This window comes from Odontesthes bonariensis, chromosome 2 (genome assembly GCF_027942865.1).
Source record: "Odontesthes bonariensis isolate fOdoBon6 chromosome 2, fOdoBon6.hap1, whole genome shotgun sequence".
Taxonomy (NCBI): Eukaryota; Metazoa; Chordata; class Actinopteri; order Atheriniformes; family Atherinopsidae; genus Odontesthes; species Odontesthes bonariensis.
This window is the reverse complement of record NC_134507.1, coordinates 14,319,795-14,347,421: the sequence shown is the minus strand read 5'-3', so window position 1 is coordinate 14,347,421 and position 27,627 is coordinate 14,319,795. Positions and strand designations below refer to the sequence as shown.

Below are 27,627 nucleotides of genomic sequence, written 5' to 3'. Positions count from 1 at the left end.
CCACTCAGCGCTAAGTTAACGCAATTTTACCGAATGTCCTTCTTGGCACGGCTCTTCGGTCACATGCGCAGAGCATGGCACGGTGTAAAGCTGTTGTAGCGTATAGGACTGATGCATAGATGGTGCCGTCACGTTTTCTACTATGCTTTGGATTTATGCAGAGCCTCTATGAATGCCTGCGTTCTGAATCTGTTCCACTACTAAATGGACAGGAGATTATTTAACAGCCTCCAGAATGGGACAAATACAACCTAAATCATGTAAATAACCGTCTTCAACTGATTTATAAGCGTTAATGGTCTCTGCATAACTGTTTATTCCGTAAAAAAGAAGACCAGCTATCGAGCTAACAGAAAACTTATATTGTTATTATATTGTAAATCAAAAGTAGGTATGCTACACTGACAAACTGGCTGACACTGACAAAATGTAGCCCATAAAACACAATCATGAACCTGAGTTCCTGTTTTCAGCCCCATCAGAAAGCACAGATCAAGTAATACAGTCACAGCACTGCTTAGTTGTGGTAAAAGACAGGAAGAAATAAAGAAGGAAAGAAATAGACAGAGACCATATGAAATCTACTAAACTATTTTGCGTTATTGCTAAATGTGGACTTGCATCTCTGAGCAGGAGTTTGCTTTTGGGAAGGTTGTGAGTGTCAGGATCAGTTTTCAGTGCATTTTGTTTTAGTTCCAGAAAAAAAAGACCTATGGGCTTGGTGATCCATAAACCATTGTGCCTGATGCCTCTGTCTCATTTTCTTTATCCAGATTGTGTGACATGTAAAAAATGTATGATATACTGTAGGCTACTGTACACATGTCTTGAGCCACCCCTCACTTCATAGATTTCTAACCAGACTGAAAGTCAGTATTTTGGTATGACCACCTTTGTTCCCTAACACAACCTGAACCCTCTCAGACAAGCTTTCTTTCAGTAGTCTTCCACAATAGTTCCCAAGACTTCATCAAGGACGTTCCAAAGTTATTTTTTGAATGTTGGTTGACTTTTGTTCTGTTCTCTGTCAAAAAGGGTTCAGGCTGTGCTGAGGAGTAAATGTGGTCAAGATGACCCCACAGTATTCATTAATGTTGACGTCCAGGCTTCGGGGATGAGTCCACGATTGATGGTGCTGTATGTAGTTTTTTTCTCATACATCCAGGTATGCTTTTCTGCACTGGCAGTGTGTTTGGGATCATTGTCATGCTTTAAAAAGAAGTCAGCCAGATGCTTTCCAGATGGTATTGCATGGTGAATCAAAAACCAATGGCACTTTTGTGCTTTCATGATTCCATCAACTTTGACGAGATCCCTTGCACCACTGGCTGAATTGCAGCCCCAAACCATAACAGAGCATGCACCATGTTTTACACATGAATGTAGTTACTTATTGTCGTATCTCTGGCATGACCTTCTTCGTACTTAATGGCAACAACTGGAACCAAAAACTTCCGGATTCATCACTCCATAAAACCCATTGCCACTGATTTTCAGTCCAGTTCTTGTGTCATTTAACATACCTCAGCCTTTTCTCCCTGTTTTCATTCCTCAAGAATGGTATATTGACAGCCACCCTTCCACGGAGACCAGATGCATCTCTCAGGTCCTGTGCCAGGTCTATTGTGGAATTTTTACTTTTTCTTTGGGACATACTGTTCCTTTCAGATACTGTCCCTTGTTTAAATAGTTTTGTTAAGCCTGACACTTCTTTTTTGGTTCTCCACTTGTCAATTTCCCCCCTTTCATTCTTTTAAGGCATTTTTCATAGATGCAACTAAAACATGGTAACAAATTCTGTCTCTTTATGACTGAGGGCTAGTAACAGAATGCCTGAAGATAGTTCTTTCCTAAGTTGTCTGTTATGTGCAGATATAACACTGTGTTAGCCCGATTCTTTCATCGGAAGCTCAAGAACAAACCGGAGAAATCTTAATGCAAACAATATATTCATTATTGGTCACAGGTAAAGTATGGCAGCGCTGGACTCGAAGTGAAAGAGCTCTCACAGGAAATCCGTCAGCCCGAGCTCCGATATCCGGAAATAGTTCATATTTATCTTCTTCACATTTATCTCACAGAGGTTGGACTTACACACGACCGAGTATAATTGGCCAGTTATTAGTGAGATGACCAGGCCAACCACCGTCCACGTCATGTTGTTTGGATGTGATAAATAACGTGTGTGTGTGAGTGTTGTTTTAGGCGTGTATCTAATGTAACAGACCTATCTGACAAGATAGAGAAGCTTCATCTGACCCAGTTATTTAGTCCAGTTATGCTATCTTAAAGTCTTGCACCATACATTGCATAGTATGAGCAGAGTGGACAAGTACAAAATAGGAACATAGATTGTTTAGAAAAATACAGAATATGAATACATAATGTCTAAGAACAAAGCCGATTATAACAACTGGTTCATCCCTGTTGTTAGGTGACATTTTTTAAGCTTGAAGGGTTTATAGGCCAGTGTAAAGCATCTTAACAAACACACAAATGAAAAACAACAAAAAAGACATTCCAATGAAAATAGTCAGATACAAGACTGAAAAGTGTTAAAGCAGCCAAATTCTGAAGAAAACATTTATAATACCTCCAGAAAGTCTGGATGACAATCACTCAATCCCATTCTGAAAGATTACAACAACAAAAAAAAAATCTAGCTCTTTGGAGGTAATTATAGATATAGAATTATAAGACTCAACACTTTAGCACAGCAGTGCTGTAAAGCAGGGACATATCTGTTTTTCACGTAAATGGAAATTGGAAATCACGTTTCACTCTAAACATGATTGTTGCCTCTATACTAACTTTAATGGAGACATAGGAAGCATAAAATAACTACTTAATCCACCAAGTTTTAAACGGAACTGGACCAAAACACGATGTAGGCGGAAGGAAAGAAGGAAGGATGGATGGCTGAGGCGGTGGGTGTGTCTCTGGCCATGAGTGACGTGCTGTTGGGACGCATGCCCCGTGCGCGCAGCGCGTCCTGGCCTGTCAGTCGCAGCCAGATGGAAACGTAGGCAATGAATTTGGTGAGGTCATGTATTTTTAAGCCGCACATCGGGATAAATCACCCTTCAGCAGCGGCATAAACAAAGAGTCAGCCGCTCCGGAACATTTCATCGCTACCCAGACCGCTAACAGGATCGATCGTTTGTTGATTTGATGAGAGAGGTAAGATGAGGATTCACACCTCAGCTCCTCAGACGTGCTTATTGTTTGGCCGTGGGGGAGGGTCGGATGTCGCTGCATGCATGCTGCCTCACCGGGGCGGTTGTTGTGTTACGCTGCAGCCCCATTTATCCCCAAAATACTGTTTATTCATGCCTTTTCAATGTAATACGTCCATATTCGGTATACTGGATAGGCGATAGAATTAGCGCCGACTGCGCACTGGGTTTCTCTTACCAGCCCTGTCACATCACGGTACGGGGGCCATTATTATAAGTGCGATGATGTCCTCTTGCTCAGTGTCCGGCCGGCTTAATCTGGCTGCCTCATTTCAGCAAGCTGGGCTGTTTTCCATACATCCATTTACCTTTCAGGCGGGATTACAACATGAGAGGTCGTGTGGTCAAGGTTAACACACTGACGTGGAAAAGAGGAGGATAACGGATCGATAGAGGTGCTTCAGTCAGTATCTGATCATCTGTGCATCGGAGATGTAGCGGGGAAATGTATTATCCTCTGCCCTGCTGTCAGATTACATGCGTGCATTGGAAAATTATGTCTCCAATTTTGATTGAACCTATAACAAAATCTTATGGGACAAAGTGTTTGATCCATTGGGCACATTACGATGAATACCTGAGATCTGCTCTTAATTTCCAGCGGATGAGAGATTTATCTTAATACTGGTTAGTTTGTCTATGATAGACATATGGGATGTTACAAACAAAAAAGCTCTGTTATGTCATTTCATTTGGTGGTTAAATGATTTAAATGCTTATAGTATGTACAATGTTCACTTTTGTGACTGTTTGTGTTGTTCCTGGCACCATTCAAGTTAACCACCATTGCTGGAAACTAATTAGTCCTTTTAAGTATGTGCTTTGAAAACCATACATTAAATCCTCAGACTGATGCAGCATGTTTACAGAAAACAAGTGTGTAGTTGAAAGAAAGCATTGCACAGAAAGGAAGAATTGCACATAAATGTTCCTGGTGTGTCCCTGCTTTTGCAGAAAGCATATTAAAGCTTTCCGCTGTCATCTCCATCTTCATTTCCAGAGTTCAGGCATCTGGAGGGCTGTATGAGAGCACTGATGTAGCTGCTGTGTTCCCCGTAAACACTGCTGCCGACACAAAACTGCTAGCTTAAAGTCTGTAATTGATTTCAGAGGAATTTGTTGATGCAGTAAGCAGTTGCATAGCATCAATACAAGTTATCTCAGTCGGCACATTAGTATTAACACTGTATGTGACCTGGAATTTATGGCATCTTGAGATATCAAGTGACTTAATTTCTCAGCCTGTCGTTCCCTTCTCTACAATTACCTTTACCTTAATGACCTCCATGGATGACCATTATTGCAAAAAATAATTTGTGCAGTATGAGCAACACATGACAATGCATTTTTATAGATTAACTACTCATTCAAGCCATCACTACACATAGGAGCACTGTTGACTTCCTGTGTGTAATATAAAAAGAAACAACGCATCTATTTTCATTTTGCGAGGTAGGTGGATGTTCTGGACGTCTTTGTGACGTTGGAGGAACAGAAGGGGAGCTGACTCACTTCACTCTGGCAATTACATCTCTCAATATGGGCTGTGTGTCAGGAGCTTGGATAAATGGAGAGGCTGATCACGTCGCTTACATAAGAGTTGAAGAAAATGAAGCTGTTGGATTTTTTTTCCTTTTTAAAATGGGGCCATTTCTATTCATTTAAAAGTGAAACATGTTTAGGAATGTCATAAGCACAAATTGGCATCACCGTGTTGTGTTTTTAGTTGGGTCCGCAGTACCTTGGTGCAACTTGACCCAGTTATCATGTGTCTGTGGAGGAGCTACATGAAGAACTGAGCTGGAGTTCTGGGCCGCGTTCCAAACTCTGAGGAATTATCGCTGGGCTTGGTTTTCCAATGTGGCAGAGTCACTCTGGGAGTTATGTTTCATATGATGAAGTAGACCTCTGAGTGGCCTGCTGTAATGAACGACTAATGATATCAAATCTTCCACCCATGTGTGTTTACTGACTTAGGGAACTGCAGTGCTCAAATGTGAAAGGCAGCACTGACTTTTCTCCCTTTCTTATCTGCTTTCTTGGGTGTACAATCTGCCTAGCATTTGTTGTGATAAGTGTGGTTTGGTTCTGAGACTTTAAAATGTTTAATAATGTTTCCTCCTTCACAGAGGACATTTTTGGATGCACAGAAAGCAGTAATTGAAGAATTAGCCATGAACAAAAACAGGAGAGAACGAGAGTTCTACAGCCTTGATGTTGGGGATTCAACATTCACAGTACTCAAACGATACCAGAATCTAAGACCCATCGGCTCAGGAGCACAGGGAATCGTCTGGTGAGTTTTTCAGCCCCATCCATATTCTGCTAACAGCCATGTGGGCAAATATGGGTCATTATTTCCACAACGTCACTGGAGCATTCCTGAGAACCAACGAACATCTTATGCCACCTTCTGTCAGTGAAGAAACTGAACCTGACTCCCACATCAGTTGTAAAATTCGTACCCTTTTGTTGATAACACAAACTCATTTCACTCTTCACTCTTCAGCTCTGCTTACGACCAAGTCCTTGAACGAAATGTTGCTATCAAGAAGCTGAGTCGGCCGTTTCAGAATCAGACCCATGCCAAGAGGGCGTACAGAGAGCTAGTCCTAATGAAATGTGTCAATCACAAAAATGTAAGTGTGCAGCTATTTTAAGATACCTTACTTTTTACTAGCAGGAGACACAGGCTGGTATTTTAACATCATTTTGACTAATCTATTTTTGTCTGCTCACAGATTATTGGCTTGTTAAATGTATTCTCACCACAAAAAACATTTGAAGAATTCCAAGATGTGTAAGTAACTAGAAGTGCAAAAGTATGATTTGCAAATAAAAGTGGACTCTTGCCATATGTGTTTCCCAAAAGACGTTTCAGCCGCAATTTTAAACTGTTTCTGCTCTTGTCAGATACTTGGTGATGGAACTGATGGATGCCAACCTGTGCCAGGTCATTCAGATGGAGCTGGATCACGAGAGGCTTTCCTATCTTCTCTATCAGATGCTGTGTGGTATCAAACACCTCCATGCTGCTGGCATTATTCACAGGGTAAGCAGCAGCTGGTCAGGAATAAACTGCATAATGACAGGCCAGTGTCCTAAGGTGTGAAGTCCTGAACTGTTAGACTTGCTGTGATACATGACGTTGAAGTGTTAGAGCGACTGGTCAACTGGTATCATGTTGGGGGATAAATATAGTCCTTTAATCGGCAACTTAACTCTTTAGGAAATACATTGTGTAGCTTTGTGTAATGATCATTTCTGTTAGAAAACAAAGCAGATTAAATCTAAACATTTGTGTCATTTAAAGCTGAACTCACAGCAGTTTGCTAATCTAATACAATGAAACAAACCACCTAGTTTCTTGCGGCTTTTGTGAAGCTGACATCAGTTGATACAGACACCTAACTTCCAAACTGACTATGGCAGGTCATTTCTCCATATGGATCAATTATTAGAAGGACCCTTGAGAGTGCATCCTCCACTAAGGCCAATGCTCAGGTCTCACACTTTGAAAGGAAATTATCCAGATCCACATCAAAATGCAAAGTGTTTCTCGTTTACCCGCACTTCGACTCTCCACTATTGGCACCAGATACATGCAGCCAGGGGTGCATCTCAATGCAAATTACATTATGTCAATAAAAACAGTCTAATTTCTGATAACAAATAGTAGCTAGTTATTGAAAAATACACATTAAACAAAGTCATTTACAGGGAATGGACATTTTCTGTGGCTCATTATTCACTGTTAGAATGAAGGACCAGCCAAACTCCTTTAGGTGAAAAAAAAATCCATATTATTAAATGCCAGTTGATTTGTCTGGAGGTGACAAAATCACATCAATAAGTAAATTTTTTCTGCAGGGAAACACAGAGAGGGATACTCCAGCATATTAGCTGATAGTGTAAAACCAATTATTGTGTGACTTTTACAGACAATGAAGACAATTAAGCTGGTCCATATCTTGTAATTTAGGATCCATTTTGGTTCGCAGTTGTAATTCAAATGCATCATTCCTTTGTGACATGCATCGCATCAGACTCACATCAGACTATCACATCAAAGTTATTGCTTCTTATTGACAAAATAAACATTTAAAAATCCCAATCTATTGCGTGCCCTTTTGTAGGACCTCAAGCCCAGTAATATAGTTGTCAAGTCTGATTGTACGCTGAAGATTTTGGACTTCGGTTTGGCTCGGACAGCTGCCACAGGTCTTCTGATGACACCGTATGTTGTTACACGCTACTACAGAGCACCAGAAGTTATCCTGGGTATGGGCTACCAAGCCAATGGTGAGTAAATATCTTAATACTGCATCTACTGTTCACTCATCAGCAGTGCTATTGTTCATTTTCAGTGCACAGAAATGAACTGCAAGTACGCCATAATAGGAATCTATTTTTAGACTCTTTTGCATCAAATCTCTTATAACATATATTGAGACATCTGGAGATAAATCTAGTTAGTACTCCGGAAGCTCTTTGGTTTCTTTTGTCCATAATGAGACGTTATTGGAAGAAAATGCTCGCTAACAAGCCTCTTACTTGTAACTAACCCTTTGTTATGCTTCCTTTACTTCTAATTGGCTTTGTTTTTTGCATTCCACTTCACCAGTGGACATATGGTCTGTGGGCTGCATTCTGGCTGAAATGGTTCGCCATAAAATCCTCTTCCCAGGCAGGGACTGTATCCTTGTGTCTGTTTAATATTTCCTCTCAGTTAACCAGATCAGTCTTTGTAACATCTTTAAGCTTCTGTCAGACATTTCTCTCATCTATTTTTGTTCCAGGCTATAGGGAGGAGCCGTTATACTGTAACCAAGTGTAACATGTTTTATTTGAAGCAGCTGGGCAGTTATGGGCTGTACATTTTCATCCGCGTGTCACTTACTGTTTTCTTTTTTTTTGTGCTCAGCTGTGCTTTATGTGGCTGTATCTCATACCTGCTTGTTGCTGCATGGACTCAGTTTTCATCAGAATATCTTTGCCATTCTGTTTGCATTCCTCTCACTTTATTTGTGTTTTTCTGCTTTTTTTTTTGTCTCCCATCATTTTTTATTTTTTTTGCATGAACATCTCCCCGTCATCTTAATGTCCACCTCCAGTGGATGTATGGTCAGTGGGTTGCATAGTGGCCGAGATGATCAGGGGAAGTGTGTTGTTCCCCGGCACTGATCGTATCCTTCCCCATCACTGTGTTATCACTTCATTTGTTGTGCAGAGATCCTCCACCATCCTGAGAGTTTCCTCTGTCACTCCGCTATCCCCCCTCAGCAAACCCTCCATGACCCACATTCTTGCTCTGCACCCATCTATTGTGGGAATGTCAAGCTAGATTTGTTGATAATTGGGAGTATTTGTTATGAGAGTATATCCAGTAGTTATTTAATAGTTACATTGCCATATAGTTGTTGTTTAAAGTCTGTGAACTCTTCAGAGTTTTCTATAATTCTGAATGAATTAATTTGACCTAAAACATCCTCAGGTTTTCCCACAGTACCCAAAAGTAGATGAATAGAATCCAATTTAAAATCAAATAAACATATAGATAACTGAGCCTGTTTTACATATCCAGTGAAATGTGAAATGAATTTGTGAAATCTTAGGCAACCATTATAGTTGGAGTAAGCATACGTTGTTAAAAATTCCAGCAAAAGAAAGCAGATATCCCAAAGCAAAGAAGTGGTTCCGCTAAAGAATGGTTTAAGTAAAATAAAAATAAATTTGATGTTATAGAATGGCTAGGTCAAAGTGTTGACCTTAATCCAATAGAAATGTCTTTGTAGCGAGCTTGTCAAGTGACCCACCAGCATTGACACTGACAGCAGTGGTTCACATAGTTCTGCCCTTCATAGATATGTAATATTGGATTATGTTGCTCCGTTGGTAAATAACCAAATATAATACTTTTATCTGATTTGTTTTATTGGGTTCTGTTTATCTACTTTTAGGACTGACATTTTGTTGGGTCGTAATTTATGTATAAAGATATAGAACTTTGAATGGTTCACAAAGTATCAAGTGCCACTGTGAATCTGGTGATGTAGATTTGTGTGCGTGTTGACCCAAAGAGAGCTGCTGTGTTTGTGTGCACCTCAAAGAAAGTTAAACGTTACGCTGCCCTTATGGTGTGTAACAGTATCAGTTTGTGTCTGTGTTTGTGCAAGGCCTTTTTTACCTTAACATTTCCACTTCAGACATCGACCAGTGGAACAAGGTAATTGAGCAGCTAGGCACTCCAACTCAGGATTTTCTAATGAAGCTGAATCAGTCAGTCAGGACATATGTAGAAAACAGGCCACGGTATGCTGGATACAGTTTCGAGAAACTCTTCCCAGATGTCCTTTTCCCTGCCGACTCTGATCACAACAAACTGAAAGGTAGTGTTCTTTGGGTTATCAAATCGTGACCTAAACACTCATAAAGTCATTTATCATACCACATCCATAGTCTTGTGACTAATAGCTTTGCAACCTATCTCTACGTCTTCCCTCAGCGAGCCAAGCCAGAGATCTCTTATCCAAGATGTTAGTGATTGATGCCTCAAAGCGTATCTCTGTAGACGAAGCCCTTCAGCACCCTTATATCAATGTTTGGTATGATCCAGCTGAAGTGGAGGCGGTAAGTGGATCACTGATAGGACTGCACGATTCTTGAATGCATGACACAAGATTGTATTGCATCACCTGAAGTGGAAAGTTGGCATTGCTGTTGTATCGTCATGGTGCCATTCAAGCTATTTTCTCTTTCTCAGCCCCCTCCAAAGTTCCCAGACAAACAGCTGGATGAGAGAGAGCATACTGTGGAGGAGTGGAAAGGTTAGACGGTTTACTAAGCTGAACACTACACTTAACAATTCACTTCTCACTGTCAGTTTAAGTGTATTATTTACCAATCTAGCTACATTTGCAGCACAGAAATGAACTACAATCCAAGGATGTATCGAGGTTTCTGTCTTTAAAACATTTTATGATTGAATTGAATAGCACAACTTTACCACTTTAAAACACTCAGTCACACATGAAATATCAACTTAGATAGCTGAACTTTGGTTTCAAGTTAATGACCGTGCCAGCTCAAGTGTTCAACAAAATGCCTCATATGTTAACATACGACCACTTGTCACTTTAATTAGTGGGTCAGATTCGACATGATTACTTTCTACACAGTGAAATGACTGGATGACTTCAGTGGTGCAGCCAGAGTTTATCTAGAAATGGAATCAAATGTCCACTGAGAGGTATGTTACGTAGCTCAAAAGACCCTTTAAAAGCCTCTCAGTTAGTCTTTTCCACTGGGGGGGAACCTGATTCTCTTGGCCATTGGAAAGACTTACGATTGTGAGTAAATATCACTTTCAGTCGTGCAGTGAGATGAGCTCATCCCAATGCCTGCCAGGTGATAATGACCCCTCACTCATTTTTAGAAGGGTCACACCGCCATAGCCGGTCCAAACTAGAAACGTGAAGCTGTTTGGACTGTACAGTATGCGATACATCCCGACTATACAGAAAAGTATATGTCACTGTGACACACGCCTCGATCATTCCTCTCCGTGACCTCAGTGTCACATGACCTTTTGCTTTCTTTTATTTGCAGAGCTAATTTATAAGGAAGTGAGTGAATGGGAGGAATTTACAAAGAATGGAGTGATAAGAGGCCAGCCACCTCCTTTAGGTGAGTAATCATTATAACTTTGGGCGGTGTGAAAAGGTGGAACTACAGTGAATCAATAGGAATTTGTTTGTCACGAGTCACATGTTGAGTATTTATCAGAGGCTTTGTAAGGGCTTGAAAGTGTCATCGTAAGATTTTGTTCCACAAGATATTAGAACTCGCTGTGAGTAATTGAATTATGCAAAATTATGAATGATTTATCCTTTATGGTAAGTTGACTGAATTAATTGTTAATAATTATGACCCCATAAGAACAAATTTGGGTGTAATTTTGGATACATTCGGTTGAAATTGTTTTCATATGTACTTTGGATCCAACTATTGTTTCAACAACATTTTAACATTGAAGTACAATTTCAGCGTTGTGCAGCCATATAAGGTTATGAAAATAATGGCGAATTTTTCTAACAATATTTTATAATACATTTTTCAAGACTGCCATATCAAGAGTAAAGTTTAAATATTTGATAAACAAAGATGTAATAATTCTAGAATAACAAAATATTTAGCTAAGTAAGCTATACAAAGCCAAGATGAGATGTGTAAAGATATATATGTGTGTGTGTATGTATATTTACCTGTAAAATCTGAATTCATCAGAGAATGCCAGTATTCTGTGTATTTCAATAAAACCTATGCGCTGATGTGTTTTTCGCAGCACAGGTGCAGCAGTGATCGACAGCCCTCATCAGCCCACATCCTCCTCTTCCTCCTCCTCTTCAGCCAACGATGTTTCTTCCATGTCTACGGAGCCCACTGATCCCAGCAGTGACCCCGCTATGGCCTCTGAAACAGACAGCAGTTTGGACAGCCACACCTCTCTGGGCGCGCTGGCCTGTTGCAGATAACGTACTTCTCGACCCGAAATTACAAACTTTTCCTCGTCAGTTCACGTGATGGGAGAGGAGTGAGGCAAAAGGAACTCATGTTAGTTTGTAGAGCTGCGCTTTTACTGTACAGTTTGTTTTTATGTCCCCCTCCTCCTATAATGCTGTAAATTATTGTGGTTTGAAATTGTATCATGATTACTGTATTTTTGCTGCAAAAGAATCAAGAGTATGTTTTGATGTGAAACTGTGATGTATGTACTGAAAGAAAGGGACGTGAGTGTACTTTACACATTGCTGTTTTTTGGCTGTCGCTACAAAGTCAAATAGGAGACTGTTAGCACTGCAAGATCATGTTGAGAATATTTTCCATTGCTTTTTCATACACAGCTTTACTGGACATTTGAAGGAATCTGCACCAGTTCTGTCTAACAGAACAGACAGATAACGCACGTCATCTTGGACCGTAATACAAATGGATGAATTGTTTTTTTTAGCAATCATTACAGTTCTTTTGTAGAAAGCAGCCCAGGTTAAATATATTTCTTTTCCACTTATGACTGATTGTGTGTATCTTAACAAGCATTCTAATGGTCTGTTGTCCTGACAGAAGTGTGTTTTTACCATAACTGACTGCATTTCAATTTGTTTGTTGACTTAGCCGTACTTTGTAGGTGACAGTCCGTTGGATGAGCAAGAACATGGTGAATGTAAGTGAAAAGAATGTTGGAATAGAAAGAAAATTTTTTTTTTTCTTTAGTACTGTAAAAGCCAATGTGAATGCTATAATTGTGGACTGTCACCAGAGACTAAGTCTAATTTAGTCACTTTATCTTTTTGACATGTTCTGTCAGACATATTCACAGATGTCTGACATTAATCACTTTTAATTTAAGTGCCCTTACTCAGTTCGGTGATTTTTCAGTCCTCTCCATGGCAGACACCCCTCTCCTCTGTGATGCGTCTTTCTTAGTTCTACCTCACACACGCACACACTCAAACCCACATTCTTAGAGATAGGCTATCACAACACAGAAATTGATTTCTTTTTTTGTTTCGTTATTTATTTCAAGCTAAGAGGCATCTATTGTATGTAATGTACATCTCTCATTCAAAGGTACTATTTATATGCATTTTATTTCTTTTTTTGTGTAGTATAATTCATGGATAGGTATAGTAAGTGGTCAATCTGTACATTTTACCGTAGATGTTTCTGTGTTTTCTGAGTATCAGGAAACAAGTATTTGCCACCTGCCACGGTAACCTTTGGATGTATTTGATGACTCAAATTCCCAAACTGTCCTTTTGCCCTCTTCATGGCTGGGCACTCTAGGTAGTAACCCTTTAGAATAAAATCCCAGAATGCACTTTGGGGGATTGTGACACATGTACTGACCCTTTCTTTGCCACAATTCAAATGACTGTTGTGATTTTCTTTTCAGTGGTTATCCCTCCCTCTATCTCCTAAACAAATAGAATTGATAGAATAGACTTACACATGTTTTTTTTTTTCTTAATATTCGTGCAGGTACATTTCAAAGAAAGCCATCCAGCACCACTGGGATGATGCTGCTGTCTTTTGAGGGTCTGGCCAAACACTGTTAGCAAAGAGTTAAAATTGTGTTAGAAATTCTGGGAATGCCAGATGTGTGAATTTTAGCCTTCAGCTCTGAAATTGCCTCGCTAACAGACCATTTATTCAATATACATTAGAAATGGAACTGTCTACCTTCAACTCCAGTAAATAAATGAGTTGAATTTTAATGTCTCACTTTGTTCTTTCTTTTACAATCAACATTAAGAGGACTCATTATGTGAATGGGATTTCTACAACATGTCATATATAAGGCCTTTACTGGTCTTTAAGGGAGGAATTTAGGAAGTAAATAACTGGATCTATGGTGTATGTTAGTACAAAATTTGGAATGACAGAATGAGAGGTTCTTGGTCCAGAGGAGTTTTTGTTTGGCACCGGCGCTGGTCAGTGTAGGCACAAGACAGACAAAGAAAAGAGGGCAAGGTGGCAATTAGCACGGCATTAGAGGTATTTAGTCTTAAAAGCTTTGGGGCTGGTTGTCCCTCGCAGTGGCTGAGCTCCTCCAGGACCAGGTGAAGGCAGGTTGGTCTGTTCTAGTTGGTCCGTGTTGCTCCTGTAGTCAGATCTCCAAGTGTCTTGAAGAATTCCTCCATCTCTTGCTGGAGGAGAATGTTTCGATTTTCTGCATCTTGATGCGCCCGCTCTGAATTCCTGAGTCGGATCTCCAGCATGTGAAACTTCTTCTTCTCCTGGTCCAACTCCTCTTCAAGGCGGCTTACCTGGGACTGGTATTTGGAACAGGACTCCTCCAGCCTCAAAGGAGAGAAGAAAATGTTAAAGATTACACTTAATTCTGATTTTAATTGGTAATATGAGAAAGAACAACTGACTCAGTCTTACTTGCGAATGCAGGTTTCATAGCTCATCCTCTGTTTTTTTAGCTCCTGCTTGAGCTGAGTCAGCATGCTTGTTAAATCTTCATTTGTTCCGGATACATCCTCCTCATTGCCACTTGCACTGTGATCCAGTGTATTTGTACTGTCCTTCAACTCTGTAGGTCTATTTTGAACATCTTCTAGCTTGATTGCCGAATCACTTCCTTCAGGCTCTGACAATGAAATTTCAAATGACGTCCACATGGATGAGTTGTCAGCAGGCAGGCTTAAGCTGGAAGGGGCAACAACATTGTCATAGGCGGACAGTCTGTGGGACTGGTGTAGTGCTCTGTTGGACAGTGATGTTCGAGAAGAGTCTTCATCAGAGTCTCTCTGTGAGTCTCTAAGTGAATGAGTGGTTTCTTTAAGGGAGAGGGTTGAATCCTTCAGAGACAAAGTTGAATCTTTCGCTCTTTCCCCAGACGAGGTGGTGCGCCTGTGAGCTCGGAGAGATGACAGGCCATTTATCAGCCAGCTGCTCCCACCAGCTGCTGACACATCCCCTGCCGAGCCCCCTATTTTCCCCCTTGGCCCCCCAGAGGCCGCACTGCCCTTGAAGGAGCACCTCCAGGAGGGTAGGGCTTTAGGCTGTTTGCTGGGGCTAACAGCTACCTCACTTCCTCCTTCAGTTTTACCATCTGCTTTTCCATCCACCCTCTCATCTGTTTTGTTCTTCCCTTTCCCTTCAATCTGAATATCCTCGTCTTTCTCCACTGAAACAGGGCTTGATGTGGTCGGTTTACTGTCTGTAGAAGGGATGGAAGGTTGGGGAAGTTCGATAGGAGTTTTGGAGGTTATGCCTGAGGAAAGTGGAGGGTCAGTGTCTTCCTGTGAAAACCATTCTACTTTGCACCGTTGCATCTCCTGTCGAGGTGCAGTGTCTGTTCTGGGCGCCTTACGTGGGTAAAGTCTCAAATGTTCACTGATAAGCACAGTCATAAGATGTTGAACCTGCGAACTTCCTGTTGATTACCACAAACACACAATGAAGCTGCTTCAGTACTCTTTTGCATTGACTGAAAAGTAACTTTTATGGTGCAAATTTATTCGTATTGACGTATTGACATGATCTCTTACCCTCCATCATTGTAACAGGATCCTCCACTCTGGGCCGAAGGATGTTGGGTCCAAACACAGTGGCTAGGTTCTGAACACTCATCTTATTGTCATTTGAGTGTGACTGAACCTCATCAAGAAACCTTACAGGACAGAACCAAAAGAGGAAATTATTTTTAAGTATGCAAAATATTTTTAGGCATGCAATGTTGACTGCTCCATCTTAAAGTGACAGAAACCAATTTTACCTTTTCCATCACAAATATTCAAACGATTAAAAAGAAGGACTGAGTCATAATTGGTGCTGAAGAGTGTGGGCTCAGCTTGTGATATTTATATACACGGAAGGCAGAGAGGGCATGCAGTTATGCAGTCAGTGATGTCACTTCCTCTGATGTCAAGAATGTGGGTGTAATGATTGTTATTTCTCTATTTTGACAGTCATGGACAATGAAACCCATCAGTCACACAAGACTGGTACCGGTTCAACAGACTATAAGAAATAGTTTACTTACTTGCAGATGTATTCAAGGAGTTTGTAGTTGACCTGAGGAAGGGATTTCACCTGTTTGCTTAGTTCTATGATGGCCTGATGAAAAATAATGTTCAAAAAAGCTATGGTTATTGCAAAGACAAGAGTTTGAAAAATATCAAAGTCTGAAGCAAACACAAAATTACCATTTCTTTATCCTTGGTTAGAAGCTGAGCACAAGAGAGAAACTGTGTGTATTTGGAGAATGGTATTATAGGCTCTGGCAGCTCTCGTATGTACAGCTTTAACAGTGATGCCACTGTGTGGACATCAGTGGAACTGTAAGAGAAAGGGGGTCCAACATATCAGAATAATACCCAAATCAGATAAAGGCTTGGCATGGTGACGAACATAGAGTACCCCCTGCTGCTGCCTCACCTGTCAAATGTTGGCTTCTCGCCACGGTCAAAGGCATCCTGCAGCTCTCGGACACTATTCGTCTGCCCGGGGGCCCTGAAAAGGCCCTCCTCTTTCAGTCCATGTTCCCGTATGAAGCCCGCACATTGTTCGACCAGGATGGGCACTTTTCGCCGAGAGCCAGACTGGGCCTCATAAGACATAGTCTCCTCTAGGTGCTGTCCAAAAACACCTGCAGCCACATAAAACAGAGGATGTCAGGCCATTAATAGCCCCATATTTCCTGTGTATCCTGGCCTATGAAATCCACTCTGAAAATCATGCAGATATTGTGCGTATGTGTGCACGTGTAAGAGAGTCACACCTCCACCAAGTGGCGCCCATATAGCTCTACGTATGGCTCTGACCCATTCTTCCATGTCACTCTGTGAGTTGGCCATCAGCAGAAATGATTCATGGCTTATACCACTTCGATCCCTTTCTCCAGCCCCTCCTGAATACACAGCCATACCTCATTAGTCTCTGGATCAATATGGCAAACACCAACACATTTCAAAACCACTTAAACATGTGGAGAGTCAACGCCGGCTATCACTTTTGCAAATGATTTTTCAGAAGTAATGTTAGAATTACTGTATCATTTGTAAGCGAGTAAACTCTTCCCACTAGATATATCAGTGTATTTTCAATAACCTTATCAACCCAAGCACCCCTGTGAAGTACAAAGAGATAGTCATGGAGCGCTGCCTTTCCTTCGTCTTTCACTCAGCTTGATACCACCCTGTTTGACATTTAGGTTTGACATTTGGCTTATTTCACCAGAGCTTTGATTGTCCTGTGTCAAAATCTCTCCCTTCAAGAGACTTTGTGGACATCTTTTTGAAGTACTATTAAATTCTAGGTTTACAGAGGACACAAACGCCTCATCAGCTATAGATCCTGCATTTTGTTACATAGCCCTGCACTGTGGTGCATAGTGTGTTGTGAGTGAAAGAAAGAACCCAGAAAGAGAAGCATTCCCAGGGGACAGCAGCAACTGCACCATACCTCTCACTCAGCTGCTTTTCTCTCTCTGTCCAGGTCCTTTTCCACTGTTTATCTCCATCTTTTTATTTCACCAACAAATTTAGTTTGCAACGTTAAAACTTGATTCAGTTTCACACATTAAAAGATCTGCCCCTCTGATATATTTGCTGTTCATATTGTCAACTGTTCTGCCTATAATATGGTTAACAGCAAAAATGAATTATGTTGTTATTGAGTTCTTAGACTGTGGCAATCATCCTTTCTGCTGCCTTTCTGCTGTTTTGCATTTTCCATGCATGTGTTCTGGTGTGCAGCTGTGTGTGGCTATTGATTTATTTAACATTTATCACTTTTGTTCTGGAACAGCAATGGCTACAAGGATATCACCAGGTGTCTGTGTAGTGTGATTACATTTTTTAAGCAACACTGATACAGTACAGTTCTGGTTAGAAAATCCACAACTTGAAAAAAAAGGTTGGGAAACTGTAAAATGTACATAAAACAGAATGCAATTATTTACAAATGTCACAATCCAATATTTGATCCACGATACAACACAGAAAACCTATCAAATTTTAAATTGTGAAAAATATGTGTATTAAAAAGAGCACCTAAGCACAACAAAATACTATCTGAAATCATGGAGGCTGCATCCTGCGCACTAAACAGAAGTGGGACCATCTGGCTTGTTTTCAGTGCTATGCCTATGGAACTGGCAACCTGAACATCTGGAAAGGCACACAAAATGCTGAAAGGTATACACAGGTTTTAGATCAACACATACTCCCATTCAGATTACATTTTTGTCAGGAAAGGTCTTGCATATTTCTGTATGACAATGCTAAACTGCATACTGCATCTATTACAACAGCATGGCTTTACAGTAGAAGAGTCCAGGTGCTGGACCGGCCTGCCTTTCACCAACTGAAACTATCTGGCACATCATCAGACACAAAAATGCAACAAATCAGATCCAGGACTGCAGAGCAGCTAGAATCTTACGTCACACAAGAAAGGGACAACAGTCCTTTCCAAAATGCTTAGCAACTAGTCTTCTCAGCCCCAAGTATATATACTGTTTTAAAAGAAAAGGGGATGCTATGCAGTGGCAAACATGGACTCTGTCTCAACAGATTTGAGTAATCTTGACATGATTGCCCTCAAAGTTAATATTTTTCATGAAATATTAAAAGGTCTCACTTTGTCTCACTCAATTTGCTACATTTTCTATTCTCTACTGTAAATAGAATTGTGGTTCATAAGATTTTCAAATCATTGCATTTTGTTTTCAATTCCCAAATTTTTGGAAAGGTTTTACATACATTTATATGGAACATGATTATTATGGCCATATTGGGCTTTTCAAACTGTACTGTGAGCTAGTGAAGTCTCTTCATGTTGATACACAGAAGCCATCAGTTACAGATGTATGGGGTAAAATCATTTTGCCCCAAAAAAAAAAGCAGATGTGTGTGAATGCGTATGTGTGTGCCCTCTCTAAACAGAAAATGCAGCATCACTATAACAAGGATTACTTCCTGGCACAACAGATCTGCCACTATGCCAACTAACCTGGAACAATTTCAAAAAGGTGGCGCCCAGGCTCATCTTGATTGGCAGGCACCTCATTGACCTGGCTACCCTGAAGATGAATGCAACCCTGTAGACAGAAAAGAAAAGGAAGGCATGAGATACACCAACAGGGAAGCAGTGGGTCCGGACCTGGACTTCGTGCTTGCCTAACATTACAGAGTTGTAGGCACACTGGACTCCGGGCAACTGTCCAACAGAGCGGGGTAATGATGATGTAGGGAAAGATGACTCAGTGAAATATCTCCTCATCTACTTATCCCTCTGGTGGTTCCGGTTATACTTGCATTTGTGATCCCGCCAGCAAAGAAGGGGTCTAAAGTCAACTACTAAGTGCTTACAGCAGAATTGAAGGGCAGCTAGTTTTCACATTATCAGTGTGTGTGTCAAGGCAATAACAAAACACAATGACTTTAATGGAGAGTGAGGGGATGTGTCCATCGAGCACTGCATGAATGACGTATGAGCGAGTAACTTTAAAAAGAAAAAGGTAAAACAGAAAAGTGCTCCCTTTGACGAGGACTTTAAAAATGGATTTTGCTCTTAATATAAGAGAATAAAAACTGTATATTTAAAGTTGGAGAATGCCTAATATTATAGACTGACTGACTCTGTTAAAACACAAATCGGATGAATTTACAAAGCTTGAATATGTGTCAGCCTTTGAGCAAGAATGAATCCGAGCATGAAACAGCGCAGCCTTGCGATTCATGACATCAGCTTGGTTCTACATGTGTGCAATACTGACACACCTGTGCCTTGCTCTCATCTTGGTCCTTATAAAAGTACAGAGCTTCGGTCCTCAGGACGAACCAACGTAGCTGCCAGTTTTTCATGATACTCCGCTGCCTCTTCAGCCAGCCTGCCTTCAGCGCTTTCTCCTGCTCCAGAGGAGAGCAGGGCCTGGAGAGCCGAGACAACTCTCCCAGCACCATGCTCTTGGATCGTGCTGCGTGGACACATAAAGATAAAGTGAGGGAAAGACAGCTTGCAGGATTAAAACCATACTGGGAGTTAAGGGAATATAGTTATGTTAAAGCGGAATTTGGATTGGCTTTCTTTGTGGTTTTTGTTTCGTTTTAAAGATTAACTGGGAGACTAACTGTTATTTGTGTAGCTAAACTCTCAGGACTGACCATTCATCCAGATATTCAAATTCCCACTCATGCGAGTCCAACAAGCAAGGCTTTTTTTTGTCTCTAATATTATAAGAGCAAATGCTATTTCACTACAGCAGAGAGAACAGCTTTGCTTTAGATCAGGCTATGCTTCACTTGCTACAGAGTGATTATAAGTATGGATTATATATTAGCATTTATATGCCAGTGGTATAGAGCAGAAACAGTGACAGTGGAATGATCTCTAGGGAATCAAGGAGAGAGATAAACAGAGGGCGGGGGGAAGAAGAGAGAGGAATCAATGGCGTCTTTTTTTTCCTGTTAATTGCATCCTGCATTCTGCTGAAGTCAGCAGAGAAACTATTTGTAAGGGCCTGGTCTGAAATCTCTCTTTCCATTTCTCTCTCCTGCTTACCCCATCTCCCCCTCACTCTTGCTTATCAGCTCTCTGTCTGTACTCCTCATTTTATTTCTCCCCTTTCTGGATGTCCTTCCTCTGCAGAGTCATGATTGCCAAGAATGGGGAAGACAAGAAAGTACATGGGGCAGTTATTAACAAAACAGCAGAAGGAAGTTGTGCATAATCTATATTTAAAGCAGACTTGGCCACATCTTGTACATCTTTATTGAAGAAACAGGAAACATCAAGGAGGAACTCATTTATACAATACTTTCTGCAAGAGCTAAAACAATCAAATCATTATCATCTGAGTAACCAATGTGTCTCAAAATAACTCACCAATTCGTGTTAATAAGCATCTATATTTAACCACCATACCCAAGTTTATGTTTAGTAAAATGGCCGGTAATAATCAGAGATGCAGGAAGTCTGCAAATTATTGTTGGGTTAAAAGTACTCATTTAAAATGCAGAACTGAAAATCACCCAACAGATGGATTGCATTAGGCCAAAATGCTGTTTCCTTATAACTTTCGAAGCTGAGCTGACTACAACATTCATAGGCTAATTCGTGATTTTTCACAGTGTAGCGCTCAAGCCTGTGGCAGCCCTATAATTTAATGTAGCATGCACAAGTATATATCAACAGTTCAAATCATTCCAAGTCAGGACATGATCAGGCATTAATTTTCTCTGTAGGACAATGTCAACAAACATCTCACTTTACCTGATAAACTACAAATCAGAAAGGAAGATTTCAGGAAAAATTGATTGACTCTGACTTTGGTTGTACCCCCAGGGACAGATCAAGAAGTCTGTTATCTGCAAATAAGTGAATTCTGTGCTCTAAGAATGGAATATAAGACATAATCATGACAAATACTATGATGAGTTTATGGATAAAGAGCACAAAATGTATGGCTAAACCTTCATTTAAAAATGTATTGAAATGTTTATTTAGTACATCAAAGGTGCAAGGGCTTGTTGTGCATGGAAATGGCCCCAGTCTGCATTATCATATCAAAATTAGGTGTATTATTTATAAAACATTGCCGTGACATTTTGCTCTTAGGTTTGGGAGCGGAGGAGCTGATAAAAGCTGTTCTGTTGGGGGACTGAGTTTCCATGTCTGTCCTGAGGTGCATCGTCATTCTAGCATGGTTTGTTGCCCAAATAGCGCAACTGAAAAAAACAGGATTCTCAACATGCACAAAATAACCAGGCGCGCACACACTGATACACACGCACACTCATACAGCACCTCTTAGTCTGTACAGTCTGTGAAGTGCTGTTTTTCTCTATCGCATACATTCATACACTGATGGATGCATCAGAGGCAACATGGAGTTTAGTGTCTTTCCCAGGGACAGTTCAAAAAGTGGCCCCATAATGATAACTTCATGTGGTTTCTTCATATATATATATATATATATATATATATATATATATATATTGTAAAGCAATAGATGAACCATTATGCCTAAAATAAATTTCCAAAATTAACATAAATATCAGATTAAATGGAGCATTAAATGTAGTTTTTCGCTAGTTAAATTATTGCATTATCGAATTATTACAAGATGATTCTGTCCTGCAACATAACATTATGATTGGATTTTCTCATTATTTATCAGATCACTATGCCATTTTCATAATGAATTAACGATCTGATAAGCTGTGACAAATTAACTGTCTTTTATCAACATATTCCTTACAACAAAAAATGTTATAATTAATTGATTAATTAGCGCGCTATCTATTTTATTATTTTTTTTTTTACAATTTGGACTGTGTCTCATTGCTGAAATCATAAGGCAGAGATAACATGATTCAGCTGTTCAGCAATTATTCAGCTGTTAAGATAACCGAGAAACCTCAAACACAACTTTGTCAAATATCTTTACACTCTTGGGATTCAGGTCTGATATCTAATCTTCCAGGGCGGATCCAGCTCAGTGATGCTGTTTGAATTTGCTCTAAATGGTGTTGCGTAAAGGGGTCAGAGGAGAGCAGAGCTGGGAATCTAATCAAAGGAGAATACCATTACAGCAAATGAGAGATGGCAAGTCTGCAAAGTCCGTGGCAAAAAAACTGAAGTGGGTACTGCGCTCTCCATCTCAAGGAGAAAGCAGAGGCACTTCTCTTTCCCATCATCTTTTATGGGCTCAATTATAAGGCTGGCTTAAAACAAGTCAGCTGACATAGGAGAAACAAAGCATCCTCCCTGGCTAGCGACAAACAAATATTAGACCTCCTGAAGAGAGCATGCACCGATGTTTTTTTTTCTGTCACGTTACTTTCACTCAGTACGAAATTGATTAGAAATACTTTCTCAAGTTGAAATCACTTGAGATAAGGTAAAAACTGTCATCCAGTACAACTGAAACAGCATGTAGCAGGTTTCCAACAACCACCTGCTGTGAGGAGCACAGCAAGTCTTTATACCCCGCATCACAATGACCTCAGTGGCAGGTGCTGTTCCTCTGATTAATAGCTTCCACATTCATCTTCACAAAGTCATGTGAGAGATACGTATATGCCGAGTCCCAACTTCAGTGGTCACAAATGGATTTTACCCTGCATTATAAGAACTATGTTTGACAGTCAGCTGTTGTGATTAACAGGAGTAGAGAGTCTTGTGTTCCTCCCATCTCGAGCCAGTCAGCTGCCAAAAACCACCACCAAATAGCTGGGGTAAACCTTGAGCAAACACCAGATGCGAAGCATTGTTGGAGGCAGAATTGTCTTTCCAGCAGCCATGTTTACTACGAGTCATGTCCGGCAGTATTAAATCTGCTAAGAATGAAGGTAATCACTTGAGGGGGACATGGCGGATTACATCACCCTATAGTAGAGCCTGTTAACCCCCACTGAGCTTTGGGCACAACAGCTGAAGGCTCAACACTACAGACTATGCAAGAAAACTCAGTGAGTTGCTGGTAACAACCATTACAAGGATGCATACTGACAATACTGTGCAGATTTCCATCTCGCATGACACTATTTTCCACTTTATCAGTGAGCACATACAGCTAACAGTACCGGTGGTACTACAAAGACAGCAGGAGGGAGGGAGCTCTGCAGAGACAGTGAGGGTAAGAAAGAATAAAAGAGGAAAGAAGGGATGACAGAAAACAGAAATGAAACATACAGTAGAGGAGGGATGGAGAAAAGGGAGGAGGGACTGTGCTTACCACGGCGTGCCTGTTTTATCTTGGGGCTCAGCATGGTTACCGTTGCTGTGCTGCTCCCTCTCACAGAGACATGACTGCATCCCTCGGTTCACACACTAATTCTCTCACACACACACACAGTCAGCGCCTCTCGCTGTTGCCTCGCCCTGTTACTCTTCATCCTCTCCCAGCATCTCTCTTCCTAATCACAATCTTGCACTTGGACTCTGATTTCATACTCACATGCATACATACATACACACACACTTACAAGCACTTAAGCATGCACTCTCCTCTTCCTCCCCTCTTCCCTTTCATCTGACTCCCTGTCTCTGTCCCACCGGCCCGGCATGCTGTTGTTCTCTCATACCTAAAGCCCTGCCCACTCCCTCTCTGGCTTGCTCTATCTGTCTCTCTGCCTTCTGCTGCACACTCCCAGTATCAGTTTCTCACCCTCTATAAATATGTCAGGCTGTGTGTCCTCTGCCTTGTCACCCATTTCTTTATATCTTGTAGTCTTCACAATCCCGCCCAGCTGCTCACAGAGATTTGATTATATCTCATCTGTACCTGAAGTAAAACCTCAGATCAATATGTTTGAATCAATGGATGATGCTAAATGTTTAATGCAGAGCAAGCGGACGTAGCATGACACTGTCTGTCTCTACCGCTACGTGCAAAGGTCAATGTAAAATACGTATTTTGTTAAAGGAAAGATGTAGATAAAGTTTCTTCTGCTTAATAACTTTTTTTTCTTGACAAAAATAAATGGGATGAAAGCATTTGTAGTACGTGTAAATCTTTGGACACAGTGGCCCAAAAGAGGGAAACCACCCTCACCTGCTTTGTTGGTATAATTTTGCTCCATTATTAGATTGTCAGTCATTTTCTCAGAGGAGAGGACGAGATCGTTTCTGAATGTTTGAAAGGCTTTGGATATGGATATTGGATATGCCTCGATGTTTTAGACCTTGATATGATAATGATAATTGGTGCAAACTTATACCTTGCTATTTTTTTTTACTTGGGCTAAGTTCTATCTAAGTTCTCAGTCTCATTCACCATTGACACATATTGATACAGTGTATTATATTCTACCGCATGTTCCCTCTCTCTTGCTAACTGCGAAAAAGCGTAAGCTGAATCTATCCAATTGTGTGTAAATAAAAAAGAGAAGAGAGAGTTGATTACACAATGTGCATAAGCTGTGAGCTCTCAGTGTCAGTTGGGGTTGTCATGGTGATGTTAGGTGCATCATTCAATCTTACTCAGACTTACAAGTTGATTAAAATTTTGTCTAGAACGAGCGCAACTGAAGAAAAAGTCATAACTCCAATTGACACGGTTAAGCAACTGTGAGCACTGCAAGTCCTTCCCACAGACACTGGTGTCACATTTGTGTTTCTGGTGTACAAAAAGTGGACACACTGACTAGTCAAAAACCTAGTCACATCTGGGTAGTAGTACTCCTGTCATTTGGAAGCTTTTAGCTCTAAAGGCGTAATTCTGTCGCCTTAAAAAGTCCCATTGTTGAATAAAAGAGCATTTTTCTTCTTGTGAAAGCTTTAGACATCAGACGGTGTTGTTTCCCCCACTGTTTTGAGTGTCAGTAACAGTCTTGCTCTGAGCATTCCGTGTGCTCCTTTTGAATGGGGGACTTTTTCAATCATTTCAGGAACCACTCCAATGTATGGCTGAGAAAAGTCAGAGCACACATTGCAACATCGAGCCCGTCTTCTCGGCATGTGAGAAGCGTCTGTGGTAAGCCACCACAGACGTTGCGGGACAAGTAGCGTGCTGAAATTTGCAGAAGTTTTTTTTTTTTGTTTGATTAACATTTACCGGGGTTTGCTCTTAAAAGTAATCCAAAAACATATCAACGAAACAGAAAGTATAACAAAACATCTCAGAAAAACAAAATACATTTCCAAATAGAGAACAACAACGCTGACACTGTTTTGTGAAATGCAGGGTTTAAAAAAATGGAAAAGTTCTTTCCTGTTTTGTTGTGAGAACTATCATCAGGTTTTGTTGTATTTCCTAATTAGCTTAAGTTGTTGTGCCACCCTACCTCCACTTGTAAGGCAGAGCTTCATTAGCTTGTTAGGTTTTTAATGTTTTCTATGTATCGACAACCGATTACTTTGCAGAGCTCGATACATTTTTTGCCAAAACACTCAAAAAAACCATCTCCTCCTCTCCGCAAAGCATCTCAATGATAATCTGAAAATAAAGCCGACTGAGACCCAAAAAGTGGGTTTTCTTTTATAAGTAAAAGTAAAATCCCTTCAGATTAAAGTGCCTGCCGAGCAGAAAGGCAAATCTCCCATATGACTGCAAAGACCCTGGAGGGGAGGTTTCGCTGACACAGGGGTGGTGGTGCATCATTCCGCTGTGTAGCACTGATACACAAACAGCGTCTTTATAGAGAAGAAACCGTAACCTGCCACATCATCACAAAGTGTAGCGAGTGAACGATATATGCAAGCAACATCTGGATAATAGAGAATTGTTTTGTGCTGTGCCCTGAGTAGATCAAAACTGAGTCCCAATTTGCAAAACAAGTCAATGTCTGTAATAGTGCTTTGGGAATTAATTGAACAGCATTTGTTGAAACCTTGTCAATAGTAAAACATGGGGTTGCAAATCAGTGTCAGAGGCAAATGGGAGAGAAGTTCCCATTAAATATCTGCAAATTCTGAATGCAAATGGAGTTGGTCAGGATACAAAAACTAAGAAGACATTTCTACAACAAAATAATGATTCCAGACAGAACTCAAAGCCCACAATCAGGAGACACAGCTGACGCCTTGAGACTGACTCTCCCAGTCCCCTGACCTGAATACTATTGAGAATGTGTGGGCTGATCTTAATAAGCACTCTGTGCAAGCAAACAAAGAGAGTAAAATTTAAGGAAAAGAGGTGACCTGCAAAAAAAAAATATAAAAAACGTGGGTGTAAATTCATGAACAGACAATGGAGGGACTCTCCTCTGGCAAAACATGTAAACTGTGATATAGATATAGACTAGAGGAGGGTTAGTTAGTGTTCACTAGTTGGGTCTCAAACTTTTGCACATGCCAAAAACATTTTTTTTGTAAGACCTTCCTATTTTTTGAGGCAATGAAATAAACAAGTAACAGAATATTTACACTTGAGGAAAAGCCTGTTTGGCTCGTGTATAATTCATTGCAGATGTTCGGCAGAGTTGTTAACTTTGGGTGGTCGTGCAATGCTTAGTCACCTGGCACATTCAGGATAAGATTTTCAGTCTTAAGGGTTAATACCACACTTCTCTGTCCCTCGATAATCTGTGTGGTCAAAGCCACAACACTCAAGGGTGTGATGTTCTTGTTCCTACTCAGCATAGTTGTGTTGTAGTAGATGTGATAGACCCAATAAATGCTGTTCAAGAGGCTGGATGGCAGAGAATAGCTTGGAAAAATAGTTTCCGAGGACGGAGAGCTGACTGAGGTTTCTAAACTTATACAGAATCAATAACACTGCTTTGCCAGTTTAATTGTTATACTTTTTAGAAATTGTAGCCTTATCACCATGGGAGCTCTAACAGTCAGCCAGTCTGATGTGACAAATAAAATCACTTTGCTCGATACAATGATCATATCTGGTTAACAAACTAAATTTCTAGGCTTACCTGCCAGTTCCGTTGGTTTGTGATAGATCTGAGGAGTCCTAGATGGCTTCATGACTCTGAAACGGTCTGTGCCATGTATCCTTCTCCACTGGGACCATTTCTGGAGCTACAACACAAACACATTCTGGGCAAAAACAATGATGACTAAAATCTCTGTCCTCCACTTAATACAGTCCCCAAAAAACAAATCAAATGACAATCAGGGAGCACTATAGTGGCCATTATTAACACAAATGATACGCCACTGAGGAATGCTGATGTGAACAGACACTGAGAGAAGGGAAGTACAGACAGTCATGCGAGTATTACTTGCCATGTCATCTTGGTTTGGCTGACCAGACAACTCTCAGCCTGGAGCCAGACTCTCTGTGCAGCTGAAGAGCATCACATTATCCCAAAAAGCAGCTCTGCTCATAGGTACCGCTTTACAAAGAAACAAAACCCAGCTGTGTGATGCTCTCCTGCTGTCCTGCTCTGTTGAATCTTCAATCTACCTCTCA

General features: G+C 40.7%; 2 protein-coding genes across 7 annotated transcripts in view; one reads left to right on the top strand and one right to left on the bottom strand.

Annotated features, from left to right (window-relative positions):
* mapk8a (mitogen-activated protein kinase 8a) overlaps positions 1 to 13,513 on the top strand; it is a 13,913-nt gene extending 400 nt beyond the window's left edge. The window contains exons 1-12 of one of the 5 annotated variants that reach the window (XM_075478225.1): positions 2,857 to 3,180; positions 5,366 to 5,532; positions 5,746 to 5,875; positions 5,978 to 6,036; positions 6,150 to 6,288; positions 7,373 to 7,538; positions 7,861 to 7,932; positions 9,443 to 9,625; positions 9,742 to 9,866; positions 10,000 to 10,063; positions 10,845 to 10,922; positions 11,586 to 13,513. In XM_075478225.1, the coding sequence (XP_075334340.1) occupies positions 3,172 to 3,180; positions 5,366 to 5,532; positions 5,746 to 5,875; positions 5,978 to 6,036; positions 6,150 to 6,288; positions 7,373 to 7,538; positions 7,861 to 7,932; positions 9,443 to 9,625; positions 9,742 to 9,866; positions 10,000 to 10,063; positions 10,845 to 10,922; positions 11,586 to 11,770 (1,377 nt within the window). In that variant the 5' untranslated portion in view covers positions 2,857 to 3,171 and the 3' untranslated portion in view covers positions 11,771 to 13,513. Of the gene's footprint in view, positions 1 to 2,856; positions 3,181 to 5,365; positions 5,533 to 5,745; positions 5,876 to 5,977; positions 6,037 to 6,149; positions 6,289 to 7,372; positions 7,539 to 7,860; positions 7,933 to 8,350; positions 8,423 to 9,442; positions 9,626 to 9,741; positions 9,867 to 9,999; positions 10,064 to 10,844; positions 10,923 to 11,580 lie in introns of those variants that run through there. The other 4 variants (XM_075478224.1, XM_075478223.1, XM_075478227.1 and 1 more) reach the window with 4 other exon arrangements.
* arhgap22a (Rho GTPase activating protein 22a) lies at positions 12,788 to 27,627 on the bottom strand. 2 transcript variants are annotated; one of them, XM_075478221.1, is made up of 11 exons: positions 27,441 to 27,627; positions 27,128 to 27,251; positions 19,535 to 19,731; positions 18,765 to 18,852; positions 16,531 to 16,659; positions 16,188 to 16,398; positions 15,956 to 16,088; positions 15,793 to 15,866; positions 15,299 to 15,420; positions 14,187 to 15,183; positions 12,788 to 14,099 (listed from the first exon to the last, which is right to left on the bottom strand). In XM_075478221.1, exons 2-11 carry the CDS (start codon positions 27,177 to 27,179, stop codon positions 13,880 to 13,882), a joined length of 2,223 nt encoding a protein of 740 aa, XP_075334336.1. In that variant the 5' UTR covers positions 27,180 to 27,251; positions 27,441 to 27,627; the 3' UTR covers positions 12,788 to 13,879. The 2 variants fall into 2 exon arrangements, with proteins under 2 accessions (XP_075334336.1, XP_075334337.1); XM_075478222.1 differs by lacking the exons at positions 27,128 to 27,251; positions 27,441 to 27,627 and adding an exon at positions 23,494 to 23,860.

Bases quoted from the DNA above. Each gene is read 5' to 3' on its own strand.
- arhgap22a (XM_075478221.1), bottom strand. From the start codon at position 27,179: ATGAAGCCATCTAGGACTCCTCAGATCTATCACAAACCAACGGAACTG. The intron at 16,399-16,530 runs GTGTGACTCTCT...ATGTGGCTGCAG, and splicing joins ATGGGCGCCACTTGGTGGAG to GTGTTTTTGGACAGCACCTA. The intron at 15,867-15,955 runs GTAATTTTGTGT...ATTTTTCATCAG, and splicing joins TAACCAAGGATAAAGAAATG to GCCATCATAGAACTAAGCAA.